Source organism: Struthio camelus, chromosome 5 (assembly GCF_040807025.1).
Source record: "Struthio camelus isolate bStrCam1 chromosome 5, bStrCam1.hap1, whole genome shotgun sequence".
Taxonomy (NCBI): Eukaryota; Metazoa; Chordata; class Aves; order Struthioniformes; family Struthionidae; genus Struthio; species Struthio camelus.
This window is the reverse complement of record NC_090946.1, coordinates 72,283,188-72,309,793: the sequence shown is the minus strand read 5'-3', so window position 1 is coordinate 72,309,793 and position 26,606 is coordinate 72,283,188. Positions and strand designations below refer to the sequence as shown.

The following is a 26,606-nucleotide window of genomic DNA, read 5'->3' as shown; positions in this document are numbered from 1 at the left end:
GCACTTGTAGAGTGACGCTTACCTCTGACGATTTCCGTCCTAGCAGTAAGTATGTAGCTGTGATTTCATCATACTTCATTTTACTAAGGGATTCTTGAATTTCTTCTTGAGAATATCCCATTCCTACCATAATATCTACAAATGAACAAACACTCTGTAAGTAACTTAAGTACTCTGATGTTCATGCCAGTTAAGTGTTAAATTCCAAAGCAAGAACTGAACATATAAAGAATGAAGAAAAAAATTAAGCGTGAGAACATAAGCCTAATGCAACACCAACATCAAAAAGACTAGTTACGCTTTCCAAACGGTAAAACTTTCGCAGCAAGTATGTACTGGGAAGAGGGAAAGAATAGCGCAAACAATATCATATTCTGAGAAATACTGGTTTACCTATTCTTTTCTGGTCCGAGATGTCTAGTTCTGGTTCAACAAAAGGTTTAAGTTCATCCTCCTCATGCCCTGCGTTGATCCACCTGTCCTTCATAATTTGCTGTAAAGAAGGGTTTCTTGTTAGTAAAAAATACTTACTAGCAAAGGGGAGAAGCTACTGAAAGGAGGACTTCCCCTCTCTATCAGACACTAATGCCTTTTTTCATTTTTCTTTTCTGGAACAGTCCCCCAGCACCAACTCAGTTTTGTTTTGCTCCGGTGAGAAAGACTATACATGTCAAGCCAGATTACTTCCTCATCAGCTGTATTCTAGCATGCAGCTGAAAAGTGAAAGCCCATAACAAAGACCAAGAGCAATGCTACAACTTTGACATGTCTAGTCGAGAGAGGTCCTGGCTAGATTATGGTAGCCTTTCCTGTACATTCCTGCCTTCAGCTACAAGAACCATGAAAGGTTCTCCCTAACAAGGGAGTAAATATAAAGCATCAAACACTAGCATATAAAAGTAAAGGGACAACAGACAAAGACATTAGATTAAACTGTATGAATAATAATAATAAAAGTTTCCAGCTCTTCTCCAATATTGACTGATGGCACACACTCCACAAGACTTTCTGAAGTATTTAAAGATACAGTTTCACAAGGAGCTTTAGCTGATCTGACTCTACTGTTCCTGAAAAGGGTGGTCCTGACTTATGTCACAAGCTGGCCACAGCAAGTCTTTTTGGTAAGACAAATTTTCAGTCAGGTCAGGGTCCTGATTAACTCCCCATTAAGCCGCGTAGTCATAAACTGACGCTAAAGTTGCCCTGGGGCATGCAGCTTGGGGAAGATAGCATCATCCTTTCCAGCAAAGACAGTTTCACACAATTTTTAAGCCGGCTGTGAAGTAGTACTTATGAGAGAGGGCTACTTGGTCACACTTCCTGATCCAAAAAGAAATTTAGGGAATTTTATTTTGATTACACTGAGTATCTTGCTGCGGAAAAACAGAGTACACTTAGCAAGCGCTCAAACTGCTGCAAGTGATAACAGCATACCCCCACGTGGCCATATTTCTAAATATCATATTCCATAACCACTGAATATTATTAGCTGTGTGACAGAAGTGACCCTATAACACTGCACATCATCACCAAATCTCTCTTTCTCCTTACTAGAGCCAACATGTTATTACTGCTCCAACAACTTGCGCTAAAAAGTAGCGTGTTAGTGGCAGGTAGGAATGTGTTATTTTTGATCTCCTCCACGACAGTACAAAAAGCAAGCAAAAGGCAATCACATCATAACCTAGTAATCAGTATGTTTGGATCACCTTTGTTAAGTCCTGGTGGATTGTCCATTAATGCAGGAATCCACACACTAACTAGCAGGAAAAAGCTACATGGAGTATGCAGTGCAGTAAGAAAATCTCACATTCATTTGGAAGTAACTGTGGAGTCATCCTTGCAAATAAACCTTAAAAAAAGTCATACTCTTTATTTAGTCCCTCCAGAACCCACTCTCAACAGAGTATGCACAACAGCATGACAATAATAAATTATTAATCAGTTCAAAAACGTTTGCAAAATATAATGTCTAACTCAATGAGATCACATGTTTGTTGTTTACCTCTAGAGTGCCTCTTTTTGTTGGGTTTAGCACCAGAAAACGTTTGAGGAGGTTTTCACAGTCTGTGGACATGTAGAAAGGAATCCTGTATTTTCCCCTTAGTACTCTCTCTCTAAGTTCCTGTTAAAACAACAACAAAACAACAAGAACAACAAAAAACAACCGACCATAAGTTGTAAGCAGCAAATAACTCAACTAAACCGTTAGCTAAACATGCCCTCTGAAGGACAACGTGTCCTACACAAACTCACCTTTAAGTTCTGTCCGTCAAAAGGAAGAGATCCACTCACAAGGGTATAAAGAATAACACCTAAACTCCAAACATCTACTTCAGGTCCATCATATTTCTTTCCTTGAAAGAGCTCTGGAGCAGCATAGGGTGGGCTGCCACAGAAGGTGTCCAGTTTATTTCCAACTGTAAATTCATTGCTAAAACCAAAGTCTGCTATTTTAATGTTCATATCTGCATCTAGCAATAGATTTTCAGCCTGGAGGAGAGAAAGAACGCTTTGTACAATCAACTTAAAATACTCGCTTGACAAAAACAAACAAACAAAAACAACAACAACAAAAAACCCTGTTGCCCATTTTTATTCATTCTTAAAAGGTAGAAAGTTAAAGTGTCTGTTAACACCTCCTTCCTTGCAAGGTTTTTAATGACACTTCAGTTTATCATTCATATATCCTCAATTTTAAAATCTCTGTGCAACGACTTACAGTACGGTAGCTGTCATGCTAACTGACGGCTGTGCTTTTAGCATCTATCCGTCAGTGCAGGATGCATCCTGCACTTACTGCGACTGACATTCTTAGATCTATTAAGATAAAAATAAGAATGCTCACAGTACCCATACTTTTGCACAGTATCCTTGCAGAAGTTGGGTAATATACAGAACTTTTAAACGCTTTTCAGGTTGTTCTCTTTTTTTAAATTACAAAGCTAGGCTATGTACAACATGCTATGTGGCAACACTATTAATAAAAAAGGCACACTTTAAAGAAAGGATATACCAATTCACACCAAGCTACAAAGTCGTCATGCTTCACTTTCATCATCACAACAGACAGTGCATTAATTCTGCACAAGACTAAAATCTGTCACACCGCTACCGAACTGCAACTTTTTAAAAAGTCTGAGAGCAGTTAACACCGATCTGAGTCAGAGCTGAATCTGGCCAGAAGGCGAGAGGCTCTATCTTCCACCAGCCACTAAGCTACTACATTGAGAAGTCTTATGAACACTTTTCCTTTTATTTCTGTATTTTAAACACTCCTCAAAACTTGCTATAACCCAAACAAAAAATTCTGAGAAAGCCCAACATACACTACCTAATGCAGGCACAATAAAGATCACACCCAGAGGTACAGAAACTTGATTCTTCCTAAGCAGTTTTTTCTACTCACCTTGAGATCTCTATGAACAATATGCTTTTGATGGCAATACTGCACTGCAGATACTATCTGGATAAAAAAAAGCCCAATTATATAAGTGACATCTCAAAGAAACAGACTTTTAATCAGTAAGTTCCAAATTTATTACTAGAATTGACATGTACTTATGCATTCAGACCGATATAACCAACTATTACAGTGACCAGCATATTTGGGGCAAAGCTGCTAAACAAATAGTTACATAGGTGTTTGTTATTCAGTCTATTGGGTTTCTGCTACACTTGTATGAGGATTTTGTTTTTTCCTGTGTGGCTAATTATAGACCAGGGGAAGCAATGACTTTCAGAAAGGTTACTGAAGTATTTCCATTCCAGTACTGTAGGCAGCTATAAAAGCCTTCTCTCTAGGCCGAGTTTTCCAATCTCTATGCAAAGGTGATTTTTCATGCCAGAACATGGGAAGAAAAGTCTAAGAAATGGTTCAACTACTGGAGAAAGTACTGGGAAACAGCTTATTTTTCAAAACTTCAATTGTACAGTCAGAAGCAACTGTGCATGTGGTAGAGGTCTACTGTTTACCTGCACACACTTCTATTTTGTATGCTGTACCAATATAGCAAGCTTAAAAGAAAGTCTGTGCCTCTCAAATGTAATAGAATGATTTCTTCCATCATCACTTTTAAATATCTGAAGTTTCCCCTGCTTTCTATAGCAAACTATACAAACTATTTACACAGGTCTCCTAGTACATCGCTGTACAAATACAGAGTTGTAAGCACGCAGCAATGTAAGCATTTGCGCATGTAAAATTTGGCAAAGTCATGCTCTATTTGACAGACTTTGTGAATAGGTAACCGCTCATTGTAATGCGTACATGGTCAGAATTGAGGCAGTAGATGTTATGACTTCTTAAAATAAGTGGAATTGCATATAAAATATTTTACTATACAAAGTAGACTAAAATAAACGTATTTGCAAGTTTTGTCCCACAATTTAGAAAGATTTTGAATATGGAGAGACGAGACATCGTTACTGTTAAAAGAAGTCATCATCAGACTGCCCATTCTGAATAAGAATCCTTCTCTACAAGAGAAAAGCAACGGTTCTCTTTCTCAGTGCTTAGAATAGGTGCGAGTAAGGTTTTTGGTAGGTCAAGGAACTGACCTACTCGTCATTTTGCATTTGAAACCTAAGCAATCGATGCTGCTTTGACTGCTCTGCCCCTGTATTATTGAATTGCGCACAGGTGCAAAATCCTACCTTAGAAATTAAGCATGCTATGAAAAGTTGTTTCAATTCCCTACATTTTTATTCTACCTTCTCTTACTCCTTTCTGTACTGGCTCCCTCCTCTTCTTCACTCTTTCAGACTGAGTTCTGCTCTTTTTTTTTTTTTTTTTTTTTTTTTGGAAACAGCTGCTGATGCTGTCACAGTCTCCTTCCATGCCTTCACTTGTACCATCCTTTTAGTTTTCCTTCCATTCCTCTCTGCTTCCATTATTTTAACATCAGTCAAGGTCACTTTCCCAGGTGCTTCCAAGGCTGCCAGCATGCCAAACACCTCATGCTTTACTCAGGAATGCAGAGACACAGAGCTATTCTGTTTGTTTCTACACTGCTTCTGCTCTCAGATAGTCAAAGTCTACTGGATTATCAACGAGTAGTTTTCTTTGGAGACGCTTTTAAACTAGTCTGCATTGCAACAGGATAGCGCAGAGACTGCTGAAGTGAGGCATCAACTCTAAATGGAAGGGAAACAATACAATACGTGTAAGAGATTTATAACTGAAGAACAACAATCAAAACTGAGTAAGATAGAGCACACTGCATGCTTAATCGGGTTGGGTCCCTTCTCTTCCACCTTCCATCACTGTTTCCACTGACAGCCCCCTCACCCCTCAAACTACTTGGAAGAGAGAGAATTGCTGACGCACGGCAGGTAGGGAGAACAGGGGAAGAAACAGAACAGGCTCGTTTTTCTAGAGGCAAAAATAGGCGACTATTGGAATAGATTTCTTAGGAGGGATTTCAATATCTGCATAATTTTAGGTTTTTAAACAACAAGTTAAGAGATATTCAAACCATTCTTCATTAAGATTAGCTTATGAATAAAAGTGACAAGAGGATAAATGACCTCTCAAGGTCCCTTCCACACGGTTAAGAGTATTTCATTTCTTAATCGGTATATACTACAGTATGATGTATTGTCAGGATCTATCCTAACATCTACTAGTACTAGAAACTCCATTAACAGCTTCTCCACCCTCTTAGGGAAGAGGCGAGAAGACTAAAGGCAGCTAGGTCTAACTGGCGGTAGTAAAGGAAAAGAGGGAAGTAATATATATTAATTCCCAATTTTATTTCTTGGAAGAATCCCCTTCTCCCTCTGAGATTTGATTTCCTAATTTTCCATTAATTCTCATCCAGACAGGTAGATTTCTTTGTCGAATAGGGATTGTTAGACTGGTTCAGAAACCTGTAGCAGGGAAAGAATTAGGTGACAGTAAAAACGCAGAACATTCTGGGTTTAAAATTCCTCACATACAACTGCACAAAAGGAGCTTCAAATGGAGAACTGCAGAGAATAGCTATACTTTTAGTGTTTATACCCTTTCATGCGCTCCTTGTCAAGCATGACCGGAATAACTTGATCACTGCCTTTTCTAATTTTTTTTTCCTGATAAAAATCCTAAGTATGTGTAACAAAATGGACAAAAAAAAAGCAGCAAGGAGGGGAAACTTATCAATTTCTGCTCTTTGCTCACTAGAGAGAGAAAAGCTGAAACGCCTCCTCAGATAAAACACAAGTATTGGATGCAGAAATCACATCTACTGAAAGAAGAAACAGGATCTGAAAATAAGAGATAAAACAACCTATTGTAAGAACCAAGCTCAGTATCATGGCACAACTGTTTCTCCAGTTTAAAGAGGGTCACCATCTGTTAAGCCAGTTAAGATACTTAAGACATAAAAGGGATTTTTTTTTTTTTTTTAAATTCACTATCTAACACAAGAACAGCTGCACTGCATCAGATAAAAGGTCTACACAGAGCATTCTCCCTCCAACAATGGCCGAAAGCTATGTGAAGTTATTCTGGGACTACAGTAAGGTAAAATGAATAGTCTTATGACCCGTAAACCCAGTAAGGTCTAGTTTCCTTTGACGTTGTCCCACAGTCTGAGTCCCAGTGTTCAAGAAACGGTTAAATTCTGATCAAAGTTTTTTGATCTCTCTCCTGTGCGCGTGCTTTCTTCTCTAATAAAGCTTAAGCTCACATGCTTAAGTTCCTCTCACTGGAGTATTAGTAGGGTTCTCTTTTTTTCCCTCAGGCATTCATCCTCCTGAAGCTTTCATGAACCTTGCATCAGGATCCTCTGAGAGATCAAGATCCTCTAAAAATAGTTGAACTTGGTAACTATTAAGTCAGCTATTCAGGGATAAGAGATCATAGCTGCCTACTCCAGGCTTCTGAAAGGAAAAAAAGCCTTATAAAAACCAACTTTTATACTTTCAGAAAGAGAAATACATATTTCTGTATGCTTCAGCGCATTGAAGTGATGCCATCTGGGTATCTTTACTGACAGCATGTAGTTTACTGAAATACAAAAATCAGGCATGGAATCTGCACTACATATAATCAACTCTTAATGGGTGAAATTTCCACCTTAGCAGGTAACTCTACCTTTTAAAAAAATCTGAAGGAAAAGAATTAAGAAAAAAAAATAAAAAGAAAAAAAGAAGTTACATATGTTTATGTAACATTATCCAAGTTAGCCCATAAAACTAAGCACTAAGTGTATTTGTAAAACACGATGGGCCTGTTTGCGTAAGTTTTCTTTTAAAAGGAAGTCAAATAGCTGGATAAAAGACCTACACCTGACAATTGCTGAAAAAGTGCGATTTCAGTGGAATTACTGCAAGATCTATTTCCACAATTCCTGATAAAAGAGAGTCAGTACAAAGAGTGGAGAACCATACCAGTACTAATTTTCAACAGTCACATATGAATAAGAACAGAAAAATCTTTAAGTCATGTTACTCTGAAGTTCTTCATGAGATATTACAAATGCAAGATAACACCTTGGAATTTAGAAAAGACAGCTGAGATGGAAACGTCTGTTCCAAAACCCAAGAGAATTGATCATGTCTAATCCAGCACACAGAATAGAAGCACAAACAAGAAATTTTTTAATCACAAGGGAAAGTTCTCTACCTGCAGGGACACGAAAGGGAGGGAAGCAGTTTTAAAAAGCGTAGAAGATTTTTATTAAACAGGAAGACAAACTTTCCTTACTATCAACCTTTATATTACTCAAGTAATCACATATCACATCAGCTGAGGATATAAAGTCTGCAGTTGCTTTTTTGGTTTGGGGGGTGGTGGTGTTTGTTGTTTTTTATTTATTGCAAAAGACTAAAGAGGATAAATTCAAGATTTACGGAGAGGAGAGGTTTCCATACAAATGCTTTTGTTGCCTTCTTGTATTTGGTTGAATACCTTTTCATTTTTCTCTTTACTGTCACTGCTACTCTTGAACTTATTGATTATATTGTTTTTGTATGGCTCCTATGATATAAGACACGGGGGGAAAACAGTTGTTATACAGTCATAGACTATCCTAAAGTCAGATTAGGAAAGTACAAAAGCTTTCTCTATACAGCATTTTGTGAAAAGATTACTTGATTTTTGGATGTTTTATTCACAATGTCAAATTAATTCTACTTTTGTATGACTATGCTTAGAAAATGAAGTTACCAGAGCCTGCTCTCCCACATCCTGCGTCAGTGAAACTGAATGTCACATCATTGACACAGTTTACCAGTTTGAAACCTCCACATACAGTTCAAGATATTATTCTTGCCCCCTTCATTATTTTAAAGTATCATTAAACAGGAGCATAATTTTGATATTTATTACTTTTCACAGTATTAACTAGATGACCCGACTGACCAGAGATAGGGAAATAACATCAACATTTATGACTTTTTTCTGCACAAGAGCTGAAAACAAAATTGAATACATCACACAAAGCATTCAGATCTGCAAATGAAACGCCAGAAGCTACAAGAGCATAGAGGCTTGGATTTTAACTGGTTATAGAAAAGTATGTTCAGTGCTGCTTTATTGCAGACTGGAAATGCTTTTTACAGATCAGTCAAATTCCCACATCTTTGCAAAGCTAGTTTATCCACCCAAGAAAATCATAAACTAACAAGCCTGGAAATTATTCTTCCATGACTTTTTAGAACGACTGTTAAATTATATTTTTTCCATGTAAAGGAAGGGATGTGTGTTACACAGGCCACCTTCATTTTGAAACTGACCTAGCTTGTAGCTCGTTTGTTACATTTGAACAACCTCCAAAAGGTTACAGACCAACTGGACTAAGGACATATGAAATCAACACAGAGGAAATGAATCTTGGAATGCAATACACATCCACATGAAGCAGTTGCTGTGTTTTGGCACTCTTGAGCACACTGGCACATGGCATGAAGAAAACCAGAATGAACACTACTAACCCCTTCAAAGTAGTACTTAAACCCAAGATTCTTCTGAGTGTTACAACAAACGCACAACATGTTGAACATTGCTAAAAATCAAACAAAAGATTCTGCTCATTTTTGTAATAAAACGGGGAAAAACCTGATGAATAGGAATGTTACACGTACCTGTCTAAATTTAGCTCTAGCTTCCTTTTCCTTCATTCTTCCATGGGCAACCAGATAGTCAAACACCTCCCCTACAATTAAATAATGAGATACATTAATGCCAATTTTAGAATCTAGAGTTTCTTTTCTAGTAGTTACCCACAACAATTTCACTAGAATGATTATACTCAAACTGAAGCTTACAATCACAATTGTAAAGACAAGACAACAAGATACAATCGCAATGAATGCCAACAGCAATTTACTATACCATAATCTCCTATACAAGGAAACATTAAGAATTAATGAAAGACTGCATATAGACAAAAACATTTTTCTAATGAAGATGACCCGCACCCCCTTCACAGGCCTTCTCAAAAGAGAGCCTCACATGAAAACAAGAAATGACATACGTAAATACTGCGGTACCAGTATTACAGTTTTTCTATGTTTGTGTACAGAAGTGTTCTAACGAAAGTAGAAATCTTAGTTTTATCCCAGGCTTAAAAGAGGTACTCAGAATAAAGTCCACGCAAACAAACACAGAAGGATACAATGAGGCAATCCATCACACCAGCACCAGATCTGTAAGATACATGGAGAAGCACTCCTGAACAGGCCCAGTGTTGCATGGCTGTGGGCATCTAAAGGAGACTATCAAAGCACTACTAAAAATTTGTATTTTTTTTTTTTTAAAAATCAATCCAATCATTTTGTAGCATGTCGATACAGATTATAACATTCAAGCTTTACATTTAGCCAACTGGCCCACAAAACATCAAGTTGCTTGTGAGAGCACAGAGGTTTCCTTTAGTAAAAATGAGTAGTTAGATAAATAAGAGAATTCCTGCAAACACACATTGATATGCAATTTTAAAAACTCCTCACCAATATGCAAAATTGATAAAACATTTAGAAGTGGATCAAATATCTAAATACTCTCTACTGACCAAAACATCTCCTGTTTTGCATACTGGCACCTCACAAGGAAAGAGCTGGGTAACTTCACCTTTTTTTTTTTTTTTGGGACAAGAAGCAACTCTAACTAAAAATTTTTTAAAAAAGTAAATAAAATCTTACAGCAGGAAAAAAAAATCTGAGCCATCTGAGAGAGCGTCAAGATTTTCTACAGAAAACCTTAGATCACTCTCTAGTACGTTATTTAACACACGACTCATCTCAGCTGTACTTTACAGTGTTTTCCTCAGAAAACTCGAAGAAACAAACCTAAACACTTCTTTATAATTCAGGGAAACGGACACCAGAGAAAGAGTTATCCACTATTTTACAAAATCTTTCAGCTTTAGGGATACAGCTTTTCCTCATCTTCCAGCCACAGAATTCATGCAGACCATATGTGACCAGCAACTTGATAAAGAGGAAAGATGAGAAACTGAGCCCTACCACTTCAGATTATTAGCCTGTCCTGCCTTGCACTACACCATAAATGTATCCAGTACTGCCCACAGCCTCTTAGGTCGATACATATTTCTCCATTATTTCAGTTAAGATTCTTGTTATTTTAGAAAGCTGCAGGTCCTTCTATCTCGTGGAAGCCAATCACTAGATGGCAATAGGACTTCACTTTTAAGTCTAGCACCATCAAAAAGAGCACAGAGATGCCTCTGTGAATGCGAGCAAGCGTTAGAGGAATATTTTTACCATCTTTGAGTTTAGACAAAGCTTTGCTGAGCTCTTAGGGAGCTGTTAGAAGACAACGTAGGCAGGCAGAAAATCATTACTTGATTTATGATAATTAGGCAAACTTCACATAATGTAACATCAAGGTCAAATTCAATGCTGAAACTTTTTTCTCTGAAATTTCTGCACCTCCCTCCCAAACCTGAAGAAAAGCCTTAAATATTTGAGATTCCTAGCAGCTGATTCTAAAGGGTCACATTGAAAAAACTGTGGGCTATTAGGTTTTAGCAAGCAAGGAGTAATTTAAGCCCTTACACCTTGAGTGTAGCTCTGGTGAAAGAGCATGACATTGCATGATATAGATTTTTTTGCTCAACAATCAGGAATAAACGTTTAAGTTCCTCTACAACTTCCCTCCCAGAACAGACAAACGACAAAACCCAAAAACTCTGATAGTAGAAAGCCTGTAATTAAGAAAGGTCAAATGTCATCAACATCTGAAAACCAAAAGTACTGGTGCTTTAGTAAGCAGCAGCTAAAAAAACATGGCAAATGTTGCATCTGACTCTGTTTTCAGCCAGTATCTTGTGAGAATGAAAATACTAGAGGTAGAATACTGAATACAATAAACTTTAGAAGTTAACACTTGTTGTAGACAGGAGCAATCTGGGGCTGAATACAGATTCTGATTAAATTCCAATTGCGGAAAACAGAGCAACTGTTTTTAAGTTGCAACAAGTTCAGAGTGCAGTTTTACAGGTTATAATACGTAGCCTTAAAAAGTCCCAGAGAATATAAAACATTTTGTCTAAAACGTTACCCTACCATGACATTAATGTTTGCTTAATAAAAGAAAGCAAAAACTTCAAAGAAAACAAGTGCTTTCTATTACTTAGCAACTGGTTTACATTTGTAGTCACAGCAGAGAGGTACTTACCCCCACTTGCATATTCCATTATTAAATAGAGAGTTTTTTCAGTTTCAATGACTTCAAATAGTTTCACTAGAAAAGAAAGCCGTTTATTAATCAGTTAGCTAGTTACAGAAGTATTGCTTTAAGCTAACTCCAAAGGGGATTCTTTCAGAATTGCTGCCTGACAATACCAGAGTACTTCTCTGAAGAAGCTTTTTCTTATAGTCCAATTTGGAAAACGCTGTATCACATGCGGTCAACTCGCAAGGAACAGTATTTTGTCATGAAACAATACTCTGCTTCAGTTTCATGGCAAAAGTAACTAAATTAGCCACGACTTCCACCACCCTGAGCATCAGCAACAGCCACTTTAACACACTGCAGTGACATACATGGTGACAAGTTATCTGTCTGTTCACAGTCCTGTAACAATAGCACATCAGCTAAATCGCTCAATTTTTAACAAAGTCTTGACCACTGCTTGTTTTTGGCATATACTTATTTTTAATGAAAACATAAGTCAGGAGAAAAGCGAACATTACACTCAGAAAGAGCAACATCAGCACCGACAAAGCTATCTAAATAACTGTTCTGTGCAAACCGCCCCCCTCCCCCCAAACCCCCACAACTCTGATAAAATACTTCTTACTGCTTTACAGTAAGTTAATCTCTGGTGCAAAATCTTCTATTAAACTTATACTAGAACAATTTTAACAGAGAAAAAGCTAAATTTCCAACTCTGGAGAAACGCATGTGAAAGAAACAAGGTACCTATATTTGGATGATTTAAGATCTTCATTATTCTCACTTCTCTAAAGAGCTGAAATGAACATAAAACATGAAATGAGTTAATAAAAGTAATAGGTAACAGGCATTCTTCCTAACGCCTGATTATTTCGATTTACTTATTTAATTTTAAACACAACAGGCAAACGTACTATTAGCATTTCAGTGAAGTCCATGAAATAAGCATATTGGAAGGAGGAGTTAAGAGCCTGCTTCTTTTAATCCCTGAACCCCTCCCAAACCCAGAAAAAAAACCCACACAAAGCACTCCAGAGAGCTCAGGAGACCAGTGAAATCTGTCGTTCTCAGGCTTTTGGGCCAAAAGTCCATTAAAAACCTACAGAGCTTCTTCCTGGCCCCTACATATCATATCATGCTCTTTTTTTAAAAAAAAAAAAAAGAAAACAAAAAACTTCTTTATAGAAAATAGTTTTCAAAGCTTTATGAACCCCCTATAGAGCACAGTTTGAAGACCACTTTGCTATATTATTGGCATGAATTCAGCACTCTTCAGTATGTTATTAAAGCCCAATCTTCTAGCACACCAGGGAATTACTATGCAATATCACAGGAATTTGCAGGGGAAAAATCAGCTGCTTACAATACAGAAATGTGTTATTCAACTAGACCAACAACAAGCAAATTTTAAGCATACATGGGGAGGCCAGGCTTCTTCTTGACCCTTCAAAAGCGTCACTCTACAATGACTGAGGCACAGTAACATACAGTCTGGGATTTGCCGCTATGGTTTCAGTATCTCTCGTTGCCAGACATCCAACCTCTAAGACTGCTGATCCAGGATAACACACTAATGTATTTGCCAAAATTAATGGGGCAAAACACAAATGGTGTTTTCCTGACCAAACAAACCCTAGTAGGCAGAAGAAATGCTTGACATTAGACCATTACTTTAAGGGTAGGATGTCATAACACAATTAAGCTGATCTAACTGCTGTAGAAAGGGATCATCCTGCTTCCACCCTTTTCACCATCTACCTTCCTATGTGACAGGTTTCTACTACTTCCCTTTATGCAAGCGTTGGTGCTCACCTGGACCAACTCACAAGGAATGAATTTAACAGAAAGCTTTACCAAAACCAGAACTCCTCAAAACAAAAACAGTCCACCCAGAAGTTTTCTGCTGGTGCAGCTCCCTTACCTACCACACAGGGTAGGCCTCCTACAGCTGCACTGTAATATGGCAAATGCATCTAACAAACCACTAATGAAAACAAAGTCTATTACTGATCAGCTGTTAACTATTTTCACCTTCGCAAATTCTCTTCTCCAAAAGGCGATTTCGTAAAACGTAAGCTAAATCTGTAAAATGCCCCTGCATTGTTACTGCAATATAAAACTTAGCTTTAAACAAAACCGGTTAATAGTGAAAGAAACAAAAGAAGTCCTGTTTGCTTCTCTCCAAAAAGACCCAAGATAAAAAAAAAATTATCACGACAACCATGAAGTACAAATACTATTGAATTTCTATTATCTTATCTTCCTACAGCCACTCTTGAAAGGCTTAGCAGATGGGGGAAAAAAAACAAAGGTATCTTTTCAGGCAGTATGCTACATGGTAGACGTGTGCGTGCACACACACATATAACGCATACACACACACACACATAAATATATGTTTTCCCTCTGCAGTCCCCCCGTTGAGGCAGCCCAAGACTCGAGATGGTTGACTTTCTCAAGTCTTGATTATTTTCTGAAAGCATGCCTCAAAAAGGAGGAGCAATCAAGTGGTTTTATTATAAATCTAACACTAACTTCTACAGGAACACCAGTAAAGTAACAGCTCATTCTGGACTTAACGCAGAGACTGAAGCAGAAAGAAAGTATGCAACTCCCCAGGAATGCAGACAAGAGAAAAAAAGGATTTTGCAAAGTAAGAGATAACAGCATTGTTACTAACAGTAAGAAAGCAAAAAATGCTCCTGTAAGATTCCCCTCCGGTCAGATTTCACATAAACGTAGTCATATTTGATATCTGCACTTTATCTCTAATGACTCAAAAATCAGTAGGTGCAGTTACTCAATAAAAAGATACAAAATTAAAAAAAAAAAAACATAGAAAACAAACACAAAACCACCCCCAGGGCCAACAAAATAAACTCTTTCTGCCTTTGTGTCTTTTAAATAAAACAAACTGCAGAATAATCACAATCTGAAGACCAGTTCTAGCTATTTTCTCTTCCTTTCCAATGTCTCTGTAAGGCTAACACTTGGGGTGCAATCTTCTTTAAACTGCCCAAGAGGCTTCCTTCCCTTTGCAATGACTACAGGCACACTACCTGGATGTAGAGTAAAAGGAAACTGGTTCCCCAATGCTTTTAATCATTTTATAATCGTTATCCAGGTCTATGGCTGACACTTTGCTAGATGACGAGCTGCTTAAACACAGCCTGAATAACAAAGCCTGTTGGGTCAGACTCGTACCAAGTACAATTCCACTATCGCATGATGAAGAACTTGGCTGTTATTCAGCTACTAGCCGATTCATCATCACCTCACCCACCTACAAAGGTGGTTTCACAAGTTTTAGTATGGGAATATAAGTATCAAGGCTCATAGTCATAACTGGAAAAAGGTATCACCAAACAAGAAGAATCAGCCAAAGGCAATGCAGAATAAGACAATAAGAACTAGGCTAAAATTTGCCTAGTTAAATCTAAATTTAAGTATACTCATTAACCTAATCTTTTTACAAAGAAGGCTTTCTCCGCTGGAGCTGGCTACTTCCTTTATTGCACACAGCATGGTTTGGTAGTATAACGTAACTAAACTCATACCATACTTCGGGCTGGTTAAACATCGAATTTGCCCACAGGACCACTACTCTACATTGCTAACCCTATTGAAGTACGTCAATAAACGGCTCCTACCTCAGCCCTTTGTTGAAGCGGGCGACTAGAAACAAGTATTTTTCAAAAAAAGTACTTATATTTAGAGAAAATTCAAAATATAAGTACTTCATAATAAGATACAAACACCAAACACTTTATAATAATAATGTTAGTTATTTAAACCAACTAAGGGAGCACAATCTGAAGGCATTTGCATGTTGTGTTTGGCATTTTGACACAGAGAACAACTTTAACAGCAACATTTACAAATGCTTGACATTGTATTACATTCTCTTTCTGAAAGTGCCTTATTCCTCTAGCAGAAAGTATACTTAAAAAAAGGTTTTCCACATTTCATTCCCCAAAACCACTATGTGCGTCAACTTTTGATAAGTGAAGTGCTTCCTATTTCCACACTTTCTTCAATGAACTGTAGTGTGCACTTCAGAGAGTCAGGTATCATGCGGAAAACAAACGAAAAACCCCATCCCTGCATCTGAGGTCCTTCGACATAGGGCACCGAAGACGGGGCAGCAAGACATAACATCAAGGTTCTCAATTGAGAAGTTGAAAATTATTTTTCTTGACTGTAAGAATTTACTTGTCTTAATAAGACCATAAGGGCAGATTATTAAAACTGTACTTACCAGTTTAGATTTCTAATACAAAGATTAAAAACTACTCCTGACTGGTTGAACAGCTCAGTTTCAGTCAACAGGAGCTCTACAAGTAGTTCTCAGCAAAGACAAACATCCTAAGTCTACAAAATAAATGGCTTTCAGCTTTGCTGTTGTCCGGTCCTTTGACTGTAAGCCATGTTAGATATATGGAAAGAGTTACATTTAATTAACACTGGTAGCGGACAAACAGAACAAAAAGAGAATTAGCCACGGAAGCACAGACACATGCCACGTAATAACCCTGTACCAATTTTACCTGAGCTCCACCGCACCAACATACTCCTTACAAGGACGAGGGGCTGGGAGAAGGAACCTGAAGCTAACTCTCTTTGTACACGTTGACAGACAAAATAGAAGGGTTCCGGCATTAGATAATGCAAGAGTTTTTAATCACAAGTGTTTATAAAAACATAGAAGATGGTAAACATTCGCTAAAGAGCAAGTCAGTACACTAGCCAGAGGCAGAGCTCTAACATATCCTGGCCCCCATCCCCCCAAAGGCAGAAAGATTTTCACAAGATACTGTCCTAAGCCAGCTCAAGCTTTAGCTGTGTATTAGGCTTCTCCTGATAACTTGTCACTGGATATGCCCTATATATAATTGGAGCCTCAGTCAGGAAGCCTTTACACAATACAAGAACAAATTTGCCACAAACAGATCGTGAGTCAAAAACACAGACAAAATACATTACGATCAGGAATGTCTGTGCATTTTAAATTCTCATCCTTTCCTGGCATCTTTTAAAATACTGATTGACCAAGGGTGAGAAAGCACGCAGTACATATTATGTGGTTTAAGGACTCTAAAGCCTTACAAAACAAGGTGCCCAAACAAGTGGCAAAAACATCTGCACATAACAATCAAAATATTTGGCTGAGGAGCCAAGTTCTAAAAAAAGAAAATGAGAAGTGATTTAGCGCTATTACAGAGCCTTGGTAAAAATCTTGCACATAATGGAATTACTTAATCAAAAGGAAATAAAAACACAAACACACTTTTTTTGGTCTAGGAGGAAGTGAACTACCGTAGCATCAACACTTGCTTCCAGCGAGATTGATATTCGCTGGGGCTGGGTACACAAGTACATTTTTGGAGAATAATGAATATGACTAACAGCACCACCATGGGAAAAAAGCTCCAAGAATTCTCTTTTCTTTTAAAGCAGGGAAGTACCGATTACAGTTTCCTCTCCACTAAGCAAAAGCAGTAGAGTACTAATTAGGTCCTAAAACCACAGTTAAAGAGTAGCTGCGTGGGGCTACCACAGACTTCCTAAGCAGCAGACAAGAACCCTTGTTCCTGTGAAGCACTGCACTGCTGAATATTTAGCTGTCAAACCTGCAGCCACCAGCAGCTTACTGCAGCGCCAAACTGACTGCTACTGCTTTAGAACAGAAGGCAGGTCCTTCACAAGGTTAATTTCTTCTGGCAGTAGAAGTGTTAGAGTGGAAGATGCAAGACAAAGGATCAAACTCAGCAGATTAAGTCAATCACCATTCTTTTCACCACCTAAGGTGGAATATGATACGCAGCAACAGCACAGCTGAGACATTATATACCAGTCCCTCTTCTCTGTACCGCCCTTCCCTCCCCACCATACCTCAAATATTTTATCACTCCCTCCAAAAGCGCACGGTCAGCAGCACTTCCATCTTCATTTCCCCTCAATCTACAAATGAGTAGCTTGCTTCAAATACACCGAGAGAATGACACTGCTGACACTACCGGGGGAAAAAGTTTGCGGAATAGGTTTCAAAAAGCCTTGATGAAGCAAAAACTGGTTAAGTACTGCATTGTGTATTAAAGTCTGCCTTTATTCCGTTTACCACAACAAGCAGGCGCTTAAAATTAAGTGACTTTCCATTTCCAAACTGAGAACACTAACGTTACCTCTTCCCAGACCACCTTCTGTGTTCATATGCCAAACGACCTTACAGAAGTGAACAAATTAGCAATTTCACTCCCCAACTTTGATCTGAGTTTTACCCCACTATTTTGTACTAAGCCTCCAGACTCCCATTTAAGAAGGAAAAAAGTCACGGATGCTCAGAAGTGCCTAGCAGTGGACCAATTTACAAATCACATTTTAAAATGTAATTGTATAAATTTTGAATAAAAATGAAGTGACAACTGAGACACACGTGAGCGGAAACCGAACAGGCTGGAAACCAGGAACCAAAGAGTCAGCAAGCACACTTCTGACTAGTGGTTTTGCCAACTGCCCTCCTGTAACTCATAAAAGGTTTGCTTTGTGCCTATCAGCTCAAGCTAGCATTAAGGCACAATCTCCACGTAACACCACCTGAAAAAGTAACATTTTATGTTTTTCCCTGAAAACACTACCCCTCTCTACTTTTCCTCTGACCATTTTTATTCCGATCCACGGTCCCTCCCCTTCTTACCAGACTTTTGTTTCTCTTCAAAATGCTCCAAGCAGTTAGCACAATTTATTAGGTGTTGATTTGCACACAGATGCCAAATCAATTAACTTTATCTAACTTACTATATTGCCTAATTTGCATTTTAGTTCCTCTCTGTTTTCCCAGATATTACCAAAAAGATTAAGTTGAAAAAACTTGTGAGAAAACTGGAAATACTATCTCCTTTTACATAGCCTGAAGAGTCGCTAGGAAGTACTGAAGTTGCTACCTACTTGGAAGACTCAGAGTCTTTCTTCTATAGGTTATTCTTTGTCTCTTAATCCAGTCAGACAATGTAAGAACTTGTGTATTTTTCCAAATTCCTTTGCAGCTTTAATTTTGATAAGAACGCATAGTTCTGTGATCTTTTTAGTATTTGCATAAAATCCAAATGTGTGTATTATTCAATTTACTCTGGTTATGCAATTTAATTTTGTTTGCAGGTAAGTTCTGGGTATTCTCTCGAACAGAAACATCGCATAGAGTTTTTGCATACTTTGATTTAAAAAAAAAAAAAAAAGTAAATGAAAAGCCTTTGACTGCAGCACTTAAAAGAACGGACGGAGTTAGAAAAGCCCTAGGTAAAAGTGACATTTAAATGTACTTCCTGCAGGCACTCCACAGCAGACTAGCTTGCTTGATGAAAGAGTATCACTACTTGCTAAACTAGATAAGGCTATACAGCACACAAACAGCACACAAAACAACTGAGGCTAGAGGGAAAAAACAGAATAGCCACGCTCAAATTCCTTCCCCAAAATTGCAGCACCTTTTCTGCTGGAAACTATGTGAAAGGCATAGATAAATGTTTAGCCTTCAGTCCAGAGGCAGTATTTTCAGGGTCCATTTCAGAGGACAGAACAAGCTTTGTATTTGTAAATTTAACAAAACGACCAGCATGAGAGAGACATGGGGGCATGACACCAAACCACAAACATCCTCTCTACGGAGTTAAACTGTGCTTTAGAGACAAAGGAAGCCAGATGACATCTTACTCTGTTTACTTCTCGGGATATTTCATTAACTTAAATAAAAGGAGCTAGCAACACTTTTCTCAGTTTACACCTCTGTACAAACTCATCTATAAAACCATATATGCACCTTGAACAACTGCAGGGCTGTCAAAAAAGTGTCTGTTGCAAATCCAGTTATGAAATAGTCAAACGTGCGCAAGGTATGTAATGCTTCAGATTCTCCAGCACAGGCACTCAGGGTTAATAGAAGGAGACGGTGAAAGAAACAAGTTACAAAACAGTGGAAAGATTAAATGCAAGAACCTACCTTTTGTAGACTAGTTGGATTCAGCTGTGTTTTGTCAATTATTTTTATGGCAACCTAGAGGAAGAATTAACAATCAATATTTTCAGTATGAACAACTGTAGCCATGTTACAAGATGCACAGGCCTAGTAACAGAAATGGAAAACATGAAAATGACCAAAAAAAGTTTCTTCAGAAAATTATGTACTGGTACTCTGTTTTAATCTGCAAGCATTTGGAATTAATGCTTCAAGGACAATTTAGTTCCACCGCAACACACTAAACAAGAGAGTGGAAAAAACCCTAGTATTTTAAGGTTACTAAGAGAGAAGCTCACTTAGTCTTTTGCTTGACGTAAGACCATAACATATATTTTATATATGCATTATATACTACATTATATTATACTACACCATGTTATATTACAGTGGATAAAGCAATATATTAAAATGGAACTTATAATACTAGATAGCAACATGATAGAGAGCAGTGTGCCTACAGATTATATTTACAGAGTATAATTACACTGCAGAATATGCAACTGTGAACCGTGCATAGTAACTGTGAGCGTCAATTTGTGAAGATGATTTTAAAAGCATAAATTTCATAGTAGACTGAAAGTAATGCCACACAAATTTTGCAAGAACTAAGTTCACCTTTGGAAATTCACTGCATATTTGAATCAATTTGTTCCCTACTAGATGTGAAAAGAAATATCACTTTTGCGTTAACAAAGACCGATGGACTGTATTGCAACCATTTGGAAAAGCGCATTCCTTCACTGGTTTTCATCTTCTCAGTAAATACTGCATAGAAATGCCAAAGAACAAAATAAAAATTTCACAAAATAATCAAAAGAGAAACTCAGTACCAATTAGAACTTGAAGGTTTAAGACAATGAACGGGCAGCAGCAATGAACCCCAATGCAATGCAATTTCAATACAAAATGAATTAGAACAGGAAGTGGGAATCTTCCTAGGATTACATGCCAATTGGTATTTTTCCTTCCTAAATTAGAGGCTAAACATACCAGGAGAAACTCAGCAGGAGCCAAGGAGACGGTGCCTCTCAAAGAAGCAGGATGCTGCAACTCAGCTGATTATAATATCTTACTGGCACAAGGCAGGGGCTCTCAATTTTCCTTGAACTTTTGGCTCAAATAGTAGAGACTGCTCCTTCCTATGCCACAGCTCCCTTTTCCCTGCATCACTTGGTGCCATCTCTGCCTTCTCATTGAACTTGGGGTTGGAAACATATGGAATGAAGAATACATTACAACAAAGCAAACTTATTCCCCTCCATTCAAGTGCAGAAACACACGGAGGGATGGAACATCATGACGGAGAGAGTCAGAGGAGAACACAGCGTTCAACGTTTGGGTACATCCGGGAATTATATAACAGATATGGGGTCTCCTGAAACTGAAATTCAAGATTTATTTTGAGCTGCTCAAGATGCAACATATGGTGAGACGGCACTGAGAGGCTGTCTAAGAATATTTTTGTTTGGGAATATTTTCTTCTAATGCATGCTATTAAAATTAAAGATCACTGCATTTCCCGAGGCAAAATTCCACTACAAAACCTTGAGAAATCACTTCAAAAATAGAACATTAAGCAATAGGTATTTTTATATTCGCAGCTGTGTACGAAACCAAGAGAGATTTTATCTCTACCTTTCTGCCTGTTGTTACCTGGGTGGGAACAGTTCAAAGTTATTTACTTTCTGCAACCTCTTAAAACCAGACTGCATGTAGAATGACCACTGCCTTTTTGAGCAGAGGATAACGTTATTTTAAAATTATGTGGTGTCTCAAGACTAACTATGCCACAGAACACAGCTGTTTGCTTTAAGCATATTCTACTCAGAGAACAAGTTACATTCGTGTTGTGAGCCACACTAATTTTGATGAGCTTTGAAAGACTTCTGAAAGACGTTAAAAAGCTGCTTCAGTCCATGAAGTCTTAAGGCATTGGGTTCCTGCAAAACAGTGCCTCTGTGCACTGGCGCCAGATGAAAAGAGAGGTGTCTGACATTGGCAAACAATTTCAGCCCTGGAGATACAGCAACGGTACACACCTCAGTGTTCTGAAAGGTAGATCTGCATGATTGTTCAGTGCACTAAATATAACCTTAAAGACAGGATGAATTTAGAGATTTCCTATCTGCATGAACACTGAAAGTACAACATGTTAATGCTGACTTTGAGAAACTGAAGTGATGAGAACAGGGAACAAATTCAGGCCCCGTGATAAGGTCTCCAAATTACAAGCAACAGGAGCCTGCCCCCAAGAATATTCCTGACAAGCTTGAGAAAGAAAATCCTCTGTTTTACTAAGCATAGTTAATGAAGCATCAAATTGCCTTCTAAAGCAGAGATTCTGCTCTCTGTACACAAAGCAAATCTGGAAAAATGTCAAGTATGGAGTGCTGTGGCCAACACTGAAAGAATGCAAGTCCACCTACATCATTACTCTGCAACATCAGTCATGATATTCTATGTGAGAATATTAGTAGAATTAAAATTAGCTTTGCTTCCACCATTCACAGTAACAACACTTGAGACATTCCTCCTACATAGCTGGAACGCAGGAGTTATTAAAGCACTCAGAAAAAAAGTTGAGACACTGTGAGCAACCTGGCCAAATTGCTACCACTCAGATTATTATTTTCTCCCTCTTAGATTTGACTTCTTTTTCAATTGGGGGTGGGGGGGGGGGGAGAAGGAGAATAGATTTCTTCGAGTCAGATTTGGATCCTGCAAGAATTCTGAGCAAATTCTGTCTTAGCAGGAAACTTGAACTTCCTGGATATTGACTGAACACGCGCCTCTAACAAACAGAAGGGTCCATATAATTTTGGCTGTGATTCCAACCAGCTTAAAAACAGTAAAAGGTAGTTTTATCTTTTAGATTAATTTTGACAAGTATGGAAAATTTGTCAGAGAAAATAACCTTTGAAAAGTTACAACAGAAAACGCAAGACATCAAAGAATTAACAAAAGTCAAAGAATTAACAAGAGCAGATTTACAATGAAGATCCTTGATTTCAAAAGGGTAAATGGACTACAAAAAAAATAGTCTACTAGAAAGAGGAGCTCAGAGGAGGGTTATTTCCAAATGCCAGATTTAGTGTGGTGAAGCTAACCCTCGAAACCTTTGCAGCGAACAGAAAGCCACGCACTCCTCGGCCAGAACACCCCAGTCAGGCTTGTTTTCTGATCCTCCCCGATGGACTGCACATTTCTCCCTTTCTGTAACTCGAGGGTAGACTCTCATTATGCATCTTTGCAGGTACGTGCTAAAGACGGAAGCATAAAGCAGTCCTGGAACCCACTCCAGCTGGAAACATGAGACCTATATCTCAAGCAACAGGAAAATTTGGAGGGAAGGGCTTCAGATGTAGGAACTACCCCAGAAGAACGCTTAAAACAAACATACCCTCCTCCCACCCCTGCAAAAAACAACAGAAAAGTATGGATCTGCTGCATGATTAAGAAGCTAATCAGCACAGAGACATTAAGAGAGAATTGCCATAAAGTGAAACTGAACTAGACCTTTCCAAAAGACATTAAGAATAGCCACACAGGTAACAAGGACAAGAAGATAAGCGAGGTCAAAATTCAACAAGAATATGGTAGAAATGAAAGTTAATTTAAGCACGACACCCAAAACTAAGTATTTTATTTTAGGTTTCCATATATAGGTTGGAAAAAAAAGGAGCAAAAAACAGGATCACCAGCAGGAATGAGTATGCAAAACCAAAAATTTTAAGGTGAAAGAAATTCAGAGAGATGAACGTACTCTGAGGCAAGACTGAGAAAATTAACCTAGACTTCTTAAGAGTGGTGTATTTAAAAAAAAAAAAAAAAGTAGCAGAGCTTTCTAACATCTAGCACGTGAAAACGGCAGCACAGGAATATAAATTATCAGATTTCACACTTAATTTTTTTTTTAAAGGGGGGAGGGGAAGTGAAGAAGGCATTTGAAAGCCTTCTAGCAGACCCAACTACCACAAAATTCTTTAGCTCAAGATTTGCAGGGAAAAATTAGAGAAATGGAGAGAATGGATAAAATGCAACATATTTTCCTGCAGTTAACTGTGTCCATTCTCTGAATAAAGATCGGAACACAGCAGATACAACTATCCTGACTATAGTAAAGCCCCATCTGTGAGGACACATGGAAACTATTGAACTCAGTAAGTTGAAACGTAGGTTGAGATTTTTTTCATTTAAGAAAACTGGGTAAAGAGATTTCAGGCTGGAAATAAACAAGTAATAAGCTTCTCAAGAATTAGACTTCGGACCAATTTGGTTAATATCTGTATCAGTGACCTGGGCGCAGGAAGTCAAACCATACTGGTAAGTCTGTTGAAAGAGTTAAGAAGCATTACCAAGTACAATAGAAAATCGATATAAACAACCTTGCAGACTACAGTTAGCAAAGAAAGTGAGATTCAGCACTACAAAGTACAAGGTACAGCTACTGATCACAGTGAAAAAACTCAAAGTGACTACCATGAAAGAGGTAGATACAATTTTAAGATGGATCAGATAAGTACTTCTGTAAGGGTAAGGATAAATTAAGGACACTGGAAATGGTTATCCAGCATATTGTGAACATTTCTGGTCATACACATCTAAAATGTGTAATTATCATCAATGCAGTATAGTTCACCTAAGCAGGAAGAGAAAACTTTACACATCCCTCTTACACAGGGGAAACAAGTTTAAAATACCTTGAGCTAGTTTTACAGGAATATACTTAAGCGTTCCCTTCAAAGGGATGCCTCTCATTCCAGGTTACCAGGAACAATGTCTAGATCCTGGAAAGTATTTATGCTCTGACTTGATTACATGAGATCTATTCCATGAGAGTTACAGAAAGTTAACATCCAAATCTTTACGAATCTGGCCAAGGATTTTACACTTTCACATTATTTGCTGAAGTTTCAATCAAAAGTACTGAATTCAAGGTTAACACACAGTTATGTGCATTAAAGAAAAAAGAGAACAAAACTGTGCTTCAATTTTTGCAAAGCAAAGCGTGACAAAAGCCCCAAATAGGCCACATGACACTTATCTTCACCACCCAGGCCTATAATAGCAGCAATTAAGTACTAACCAAGTACTTGCGTTTCCTGTGTTAGATATCAGTAAAGAAGAAGGGGACTTAAGTGGAAAGCAAATGAATAGAAGCTTTGTCTAGAAATCAGCACTAATTTTAATATCATGAGATAACTGATCACCAAAACTAGAAGAAAAAAAAAAAACACCCTCCCAATAATTCTGCCAAAACGATGATCCTTCAGTTGCTTCCAGTGCTCCTGATTCCATATTAACTCAAAAAGAAATTCACCTAAAACTCTGCGGCCACTTAGCTTTCCTTAAAAGTCCTGGCTGATGTCAACAAGCCTTTATTTCATTAGAAAAGTTGAGCAAGCACTTGGGCTACAAGTTGTTTCTCCATCTTGCAGTATGTAGAATTGCTCTTAGTAAGAACGGCAACAAGAAACACCTTTTGTACCAAGCAAAGAGGAATACAGCTGACAAATCAGAACCCTCATCAGATGGAAGTTATTAATTACATTGCAGTGGCATGCAGAAGCTAATTATGGAGCTCTGTTAGACACTATGAACAGATACAAGAGATGGCTTGTCTACACCACACTTTACAGAGCAAGAGAGACACAATCCAGGGCCGGGCAAACTGGAATGTCCCAAGGCAGTCCAGCACTGCCGATACTAGCAGGCCATTCTGGGATGATACCTCTGACTCACCCAAGCACAATATTTCCTTCACAGAGCTGAGCAGAGCACCACAGTCAAGAAAGTATATTCATTTCCATTCCTGCTTGCACCTGCTGTGCGGCCCTGAACTGTGCAGCATAGATGTGCTAAGAATCAGTCTTTCCAGAGAGCCTATTTAATTGCTATACATTTTGCCCTTTTTGGGGAACGAAGAATCTAGGATGGAATTCTAGTAGCAAACTTGAACACAGTTCATTTGAATAGAGACTTGACAAAAATACAAAATTGAGAGATGATTGAAAACTGCTTTGCGATCACTGATAAAAAGAGAACCCAGTTTTCTATTTTTTCCCACAACAGTGGCAATGCTCTCTAGTTAAAAAAAAAAAAAAAAACAAAAAACCTTAATATTCAGACTTTGAGGATACTAGTCTAAGAGAACATTCAGACGTACTGCAATTCTCTGCTGTTTACATCTCTACCACTTTACCTCTCTGCCAGTAAGGATGTGTCTTGCCAGTTTCACTTTTGCAAAATTTCCCTTTCCAATGGTTTTAAGAAGTCTATAATTTCCAATATGTGGCTGTTCATCTGCGCAGGAAGCTATAGAATTCCTGCAACGAGCTCCAGAGCGCCCAGTTCGAGAGGAAACTTCCTGGCGTCCATCTCCATGGGATGTGTGCTACAACAAAAACATACACAGATAAGATTGAGAAATGAAGACAAAACACACAAGTATACAACATTCAAAAACATTAGCAACTCCTCTGAAGAAACCTTCAAAGGATCCAATTCAAACTGCAGGGTCTCATTGAACTTTACTCTAACACAGACTCTAAAGAGGTTCTCGGATCACAACACGATATCTATTTCATGACCTATAACCTAGTAAAGACCAAGTAGAACTATAGCTGAATCACAAGAATAATTAAGCATTTTCCCTAACTTACATGAACTGCAAAATTAGTGTTATGGGATATGGAGGTGTTTGACGTTATTTCCTGGTTGCACTACTTTACCTAACTGGAGCGGGAAAGACTTTTGAAAGGAGACGTAAACAAAGATTTTCCAAAAGTAGAGACAGTAAAACATTCATCCTTATACAGTTTAATATTACTGATAAAATAATAAAGAAGTTCCTCTTAGAGAGGATTTCCCTCTTGCACTGAGCCTCTGATCCTAAATAACTTATTGTCTGAAAATGCCCAAGCTGTTCTAGAGAACAAGGCAAGAAAGCTTACTGATCCCGATCATATA

General features: G+C 38.1%; 1 protein-coding gene across 24 annotated transcripts in view; it reads right to left on the bottom strand.

Annotated features, from left to right (window-relative positions):
• MARK3 (microtubule affinity regulating kinase 3) overlaps positions 1-26,606 on the bottom strand; it is a 65,348-nt gene that overhangs the window by 25,397 nt on the left and 13,345 nt on the right. For all 24 annotated transcript variants that reach the window (XM_068947161.1, XM_068947162.1, XM_068947178.1 and 21 more), the window contains 10 exons: positions 25,840-26,031; positions 19,620-19,673; positions 12,374-12,422; positions 11,627-11,692; positions 9,070-9,140; positions 3,410-3,466; positions 2,257-2,493; positions 2,006-2,125; positions 394-493; positions 23-135 (listed from right to left, as the gene is read on the bottom strand). In XM_068947161.1, coding sequence (XP_068803262.1) covers positions 23-135; positions 394-493; positions 2,006-2,125; positions 2,257-2,493; positions 3,410-3,466; positions 9,070-9,140; positions 11,627-11,692; positions 12,374-12,422; positions 19,620-19,673; positions 25,840-26,031 — 1,059 coding nt within the window. The remainder of the gene's footprint in view (positions 1-22; positions 136-393; positions 494-2,005; positions 2,126-2,256; positions 2,494-3,409; positions 3,467-9,069; positions 9,141-11,626; positions 11,693-12,373; positions 12,423-19,619; positions 19,674-25,839; positions 26,032-26,606) is intronic.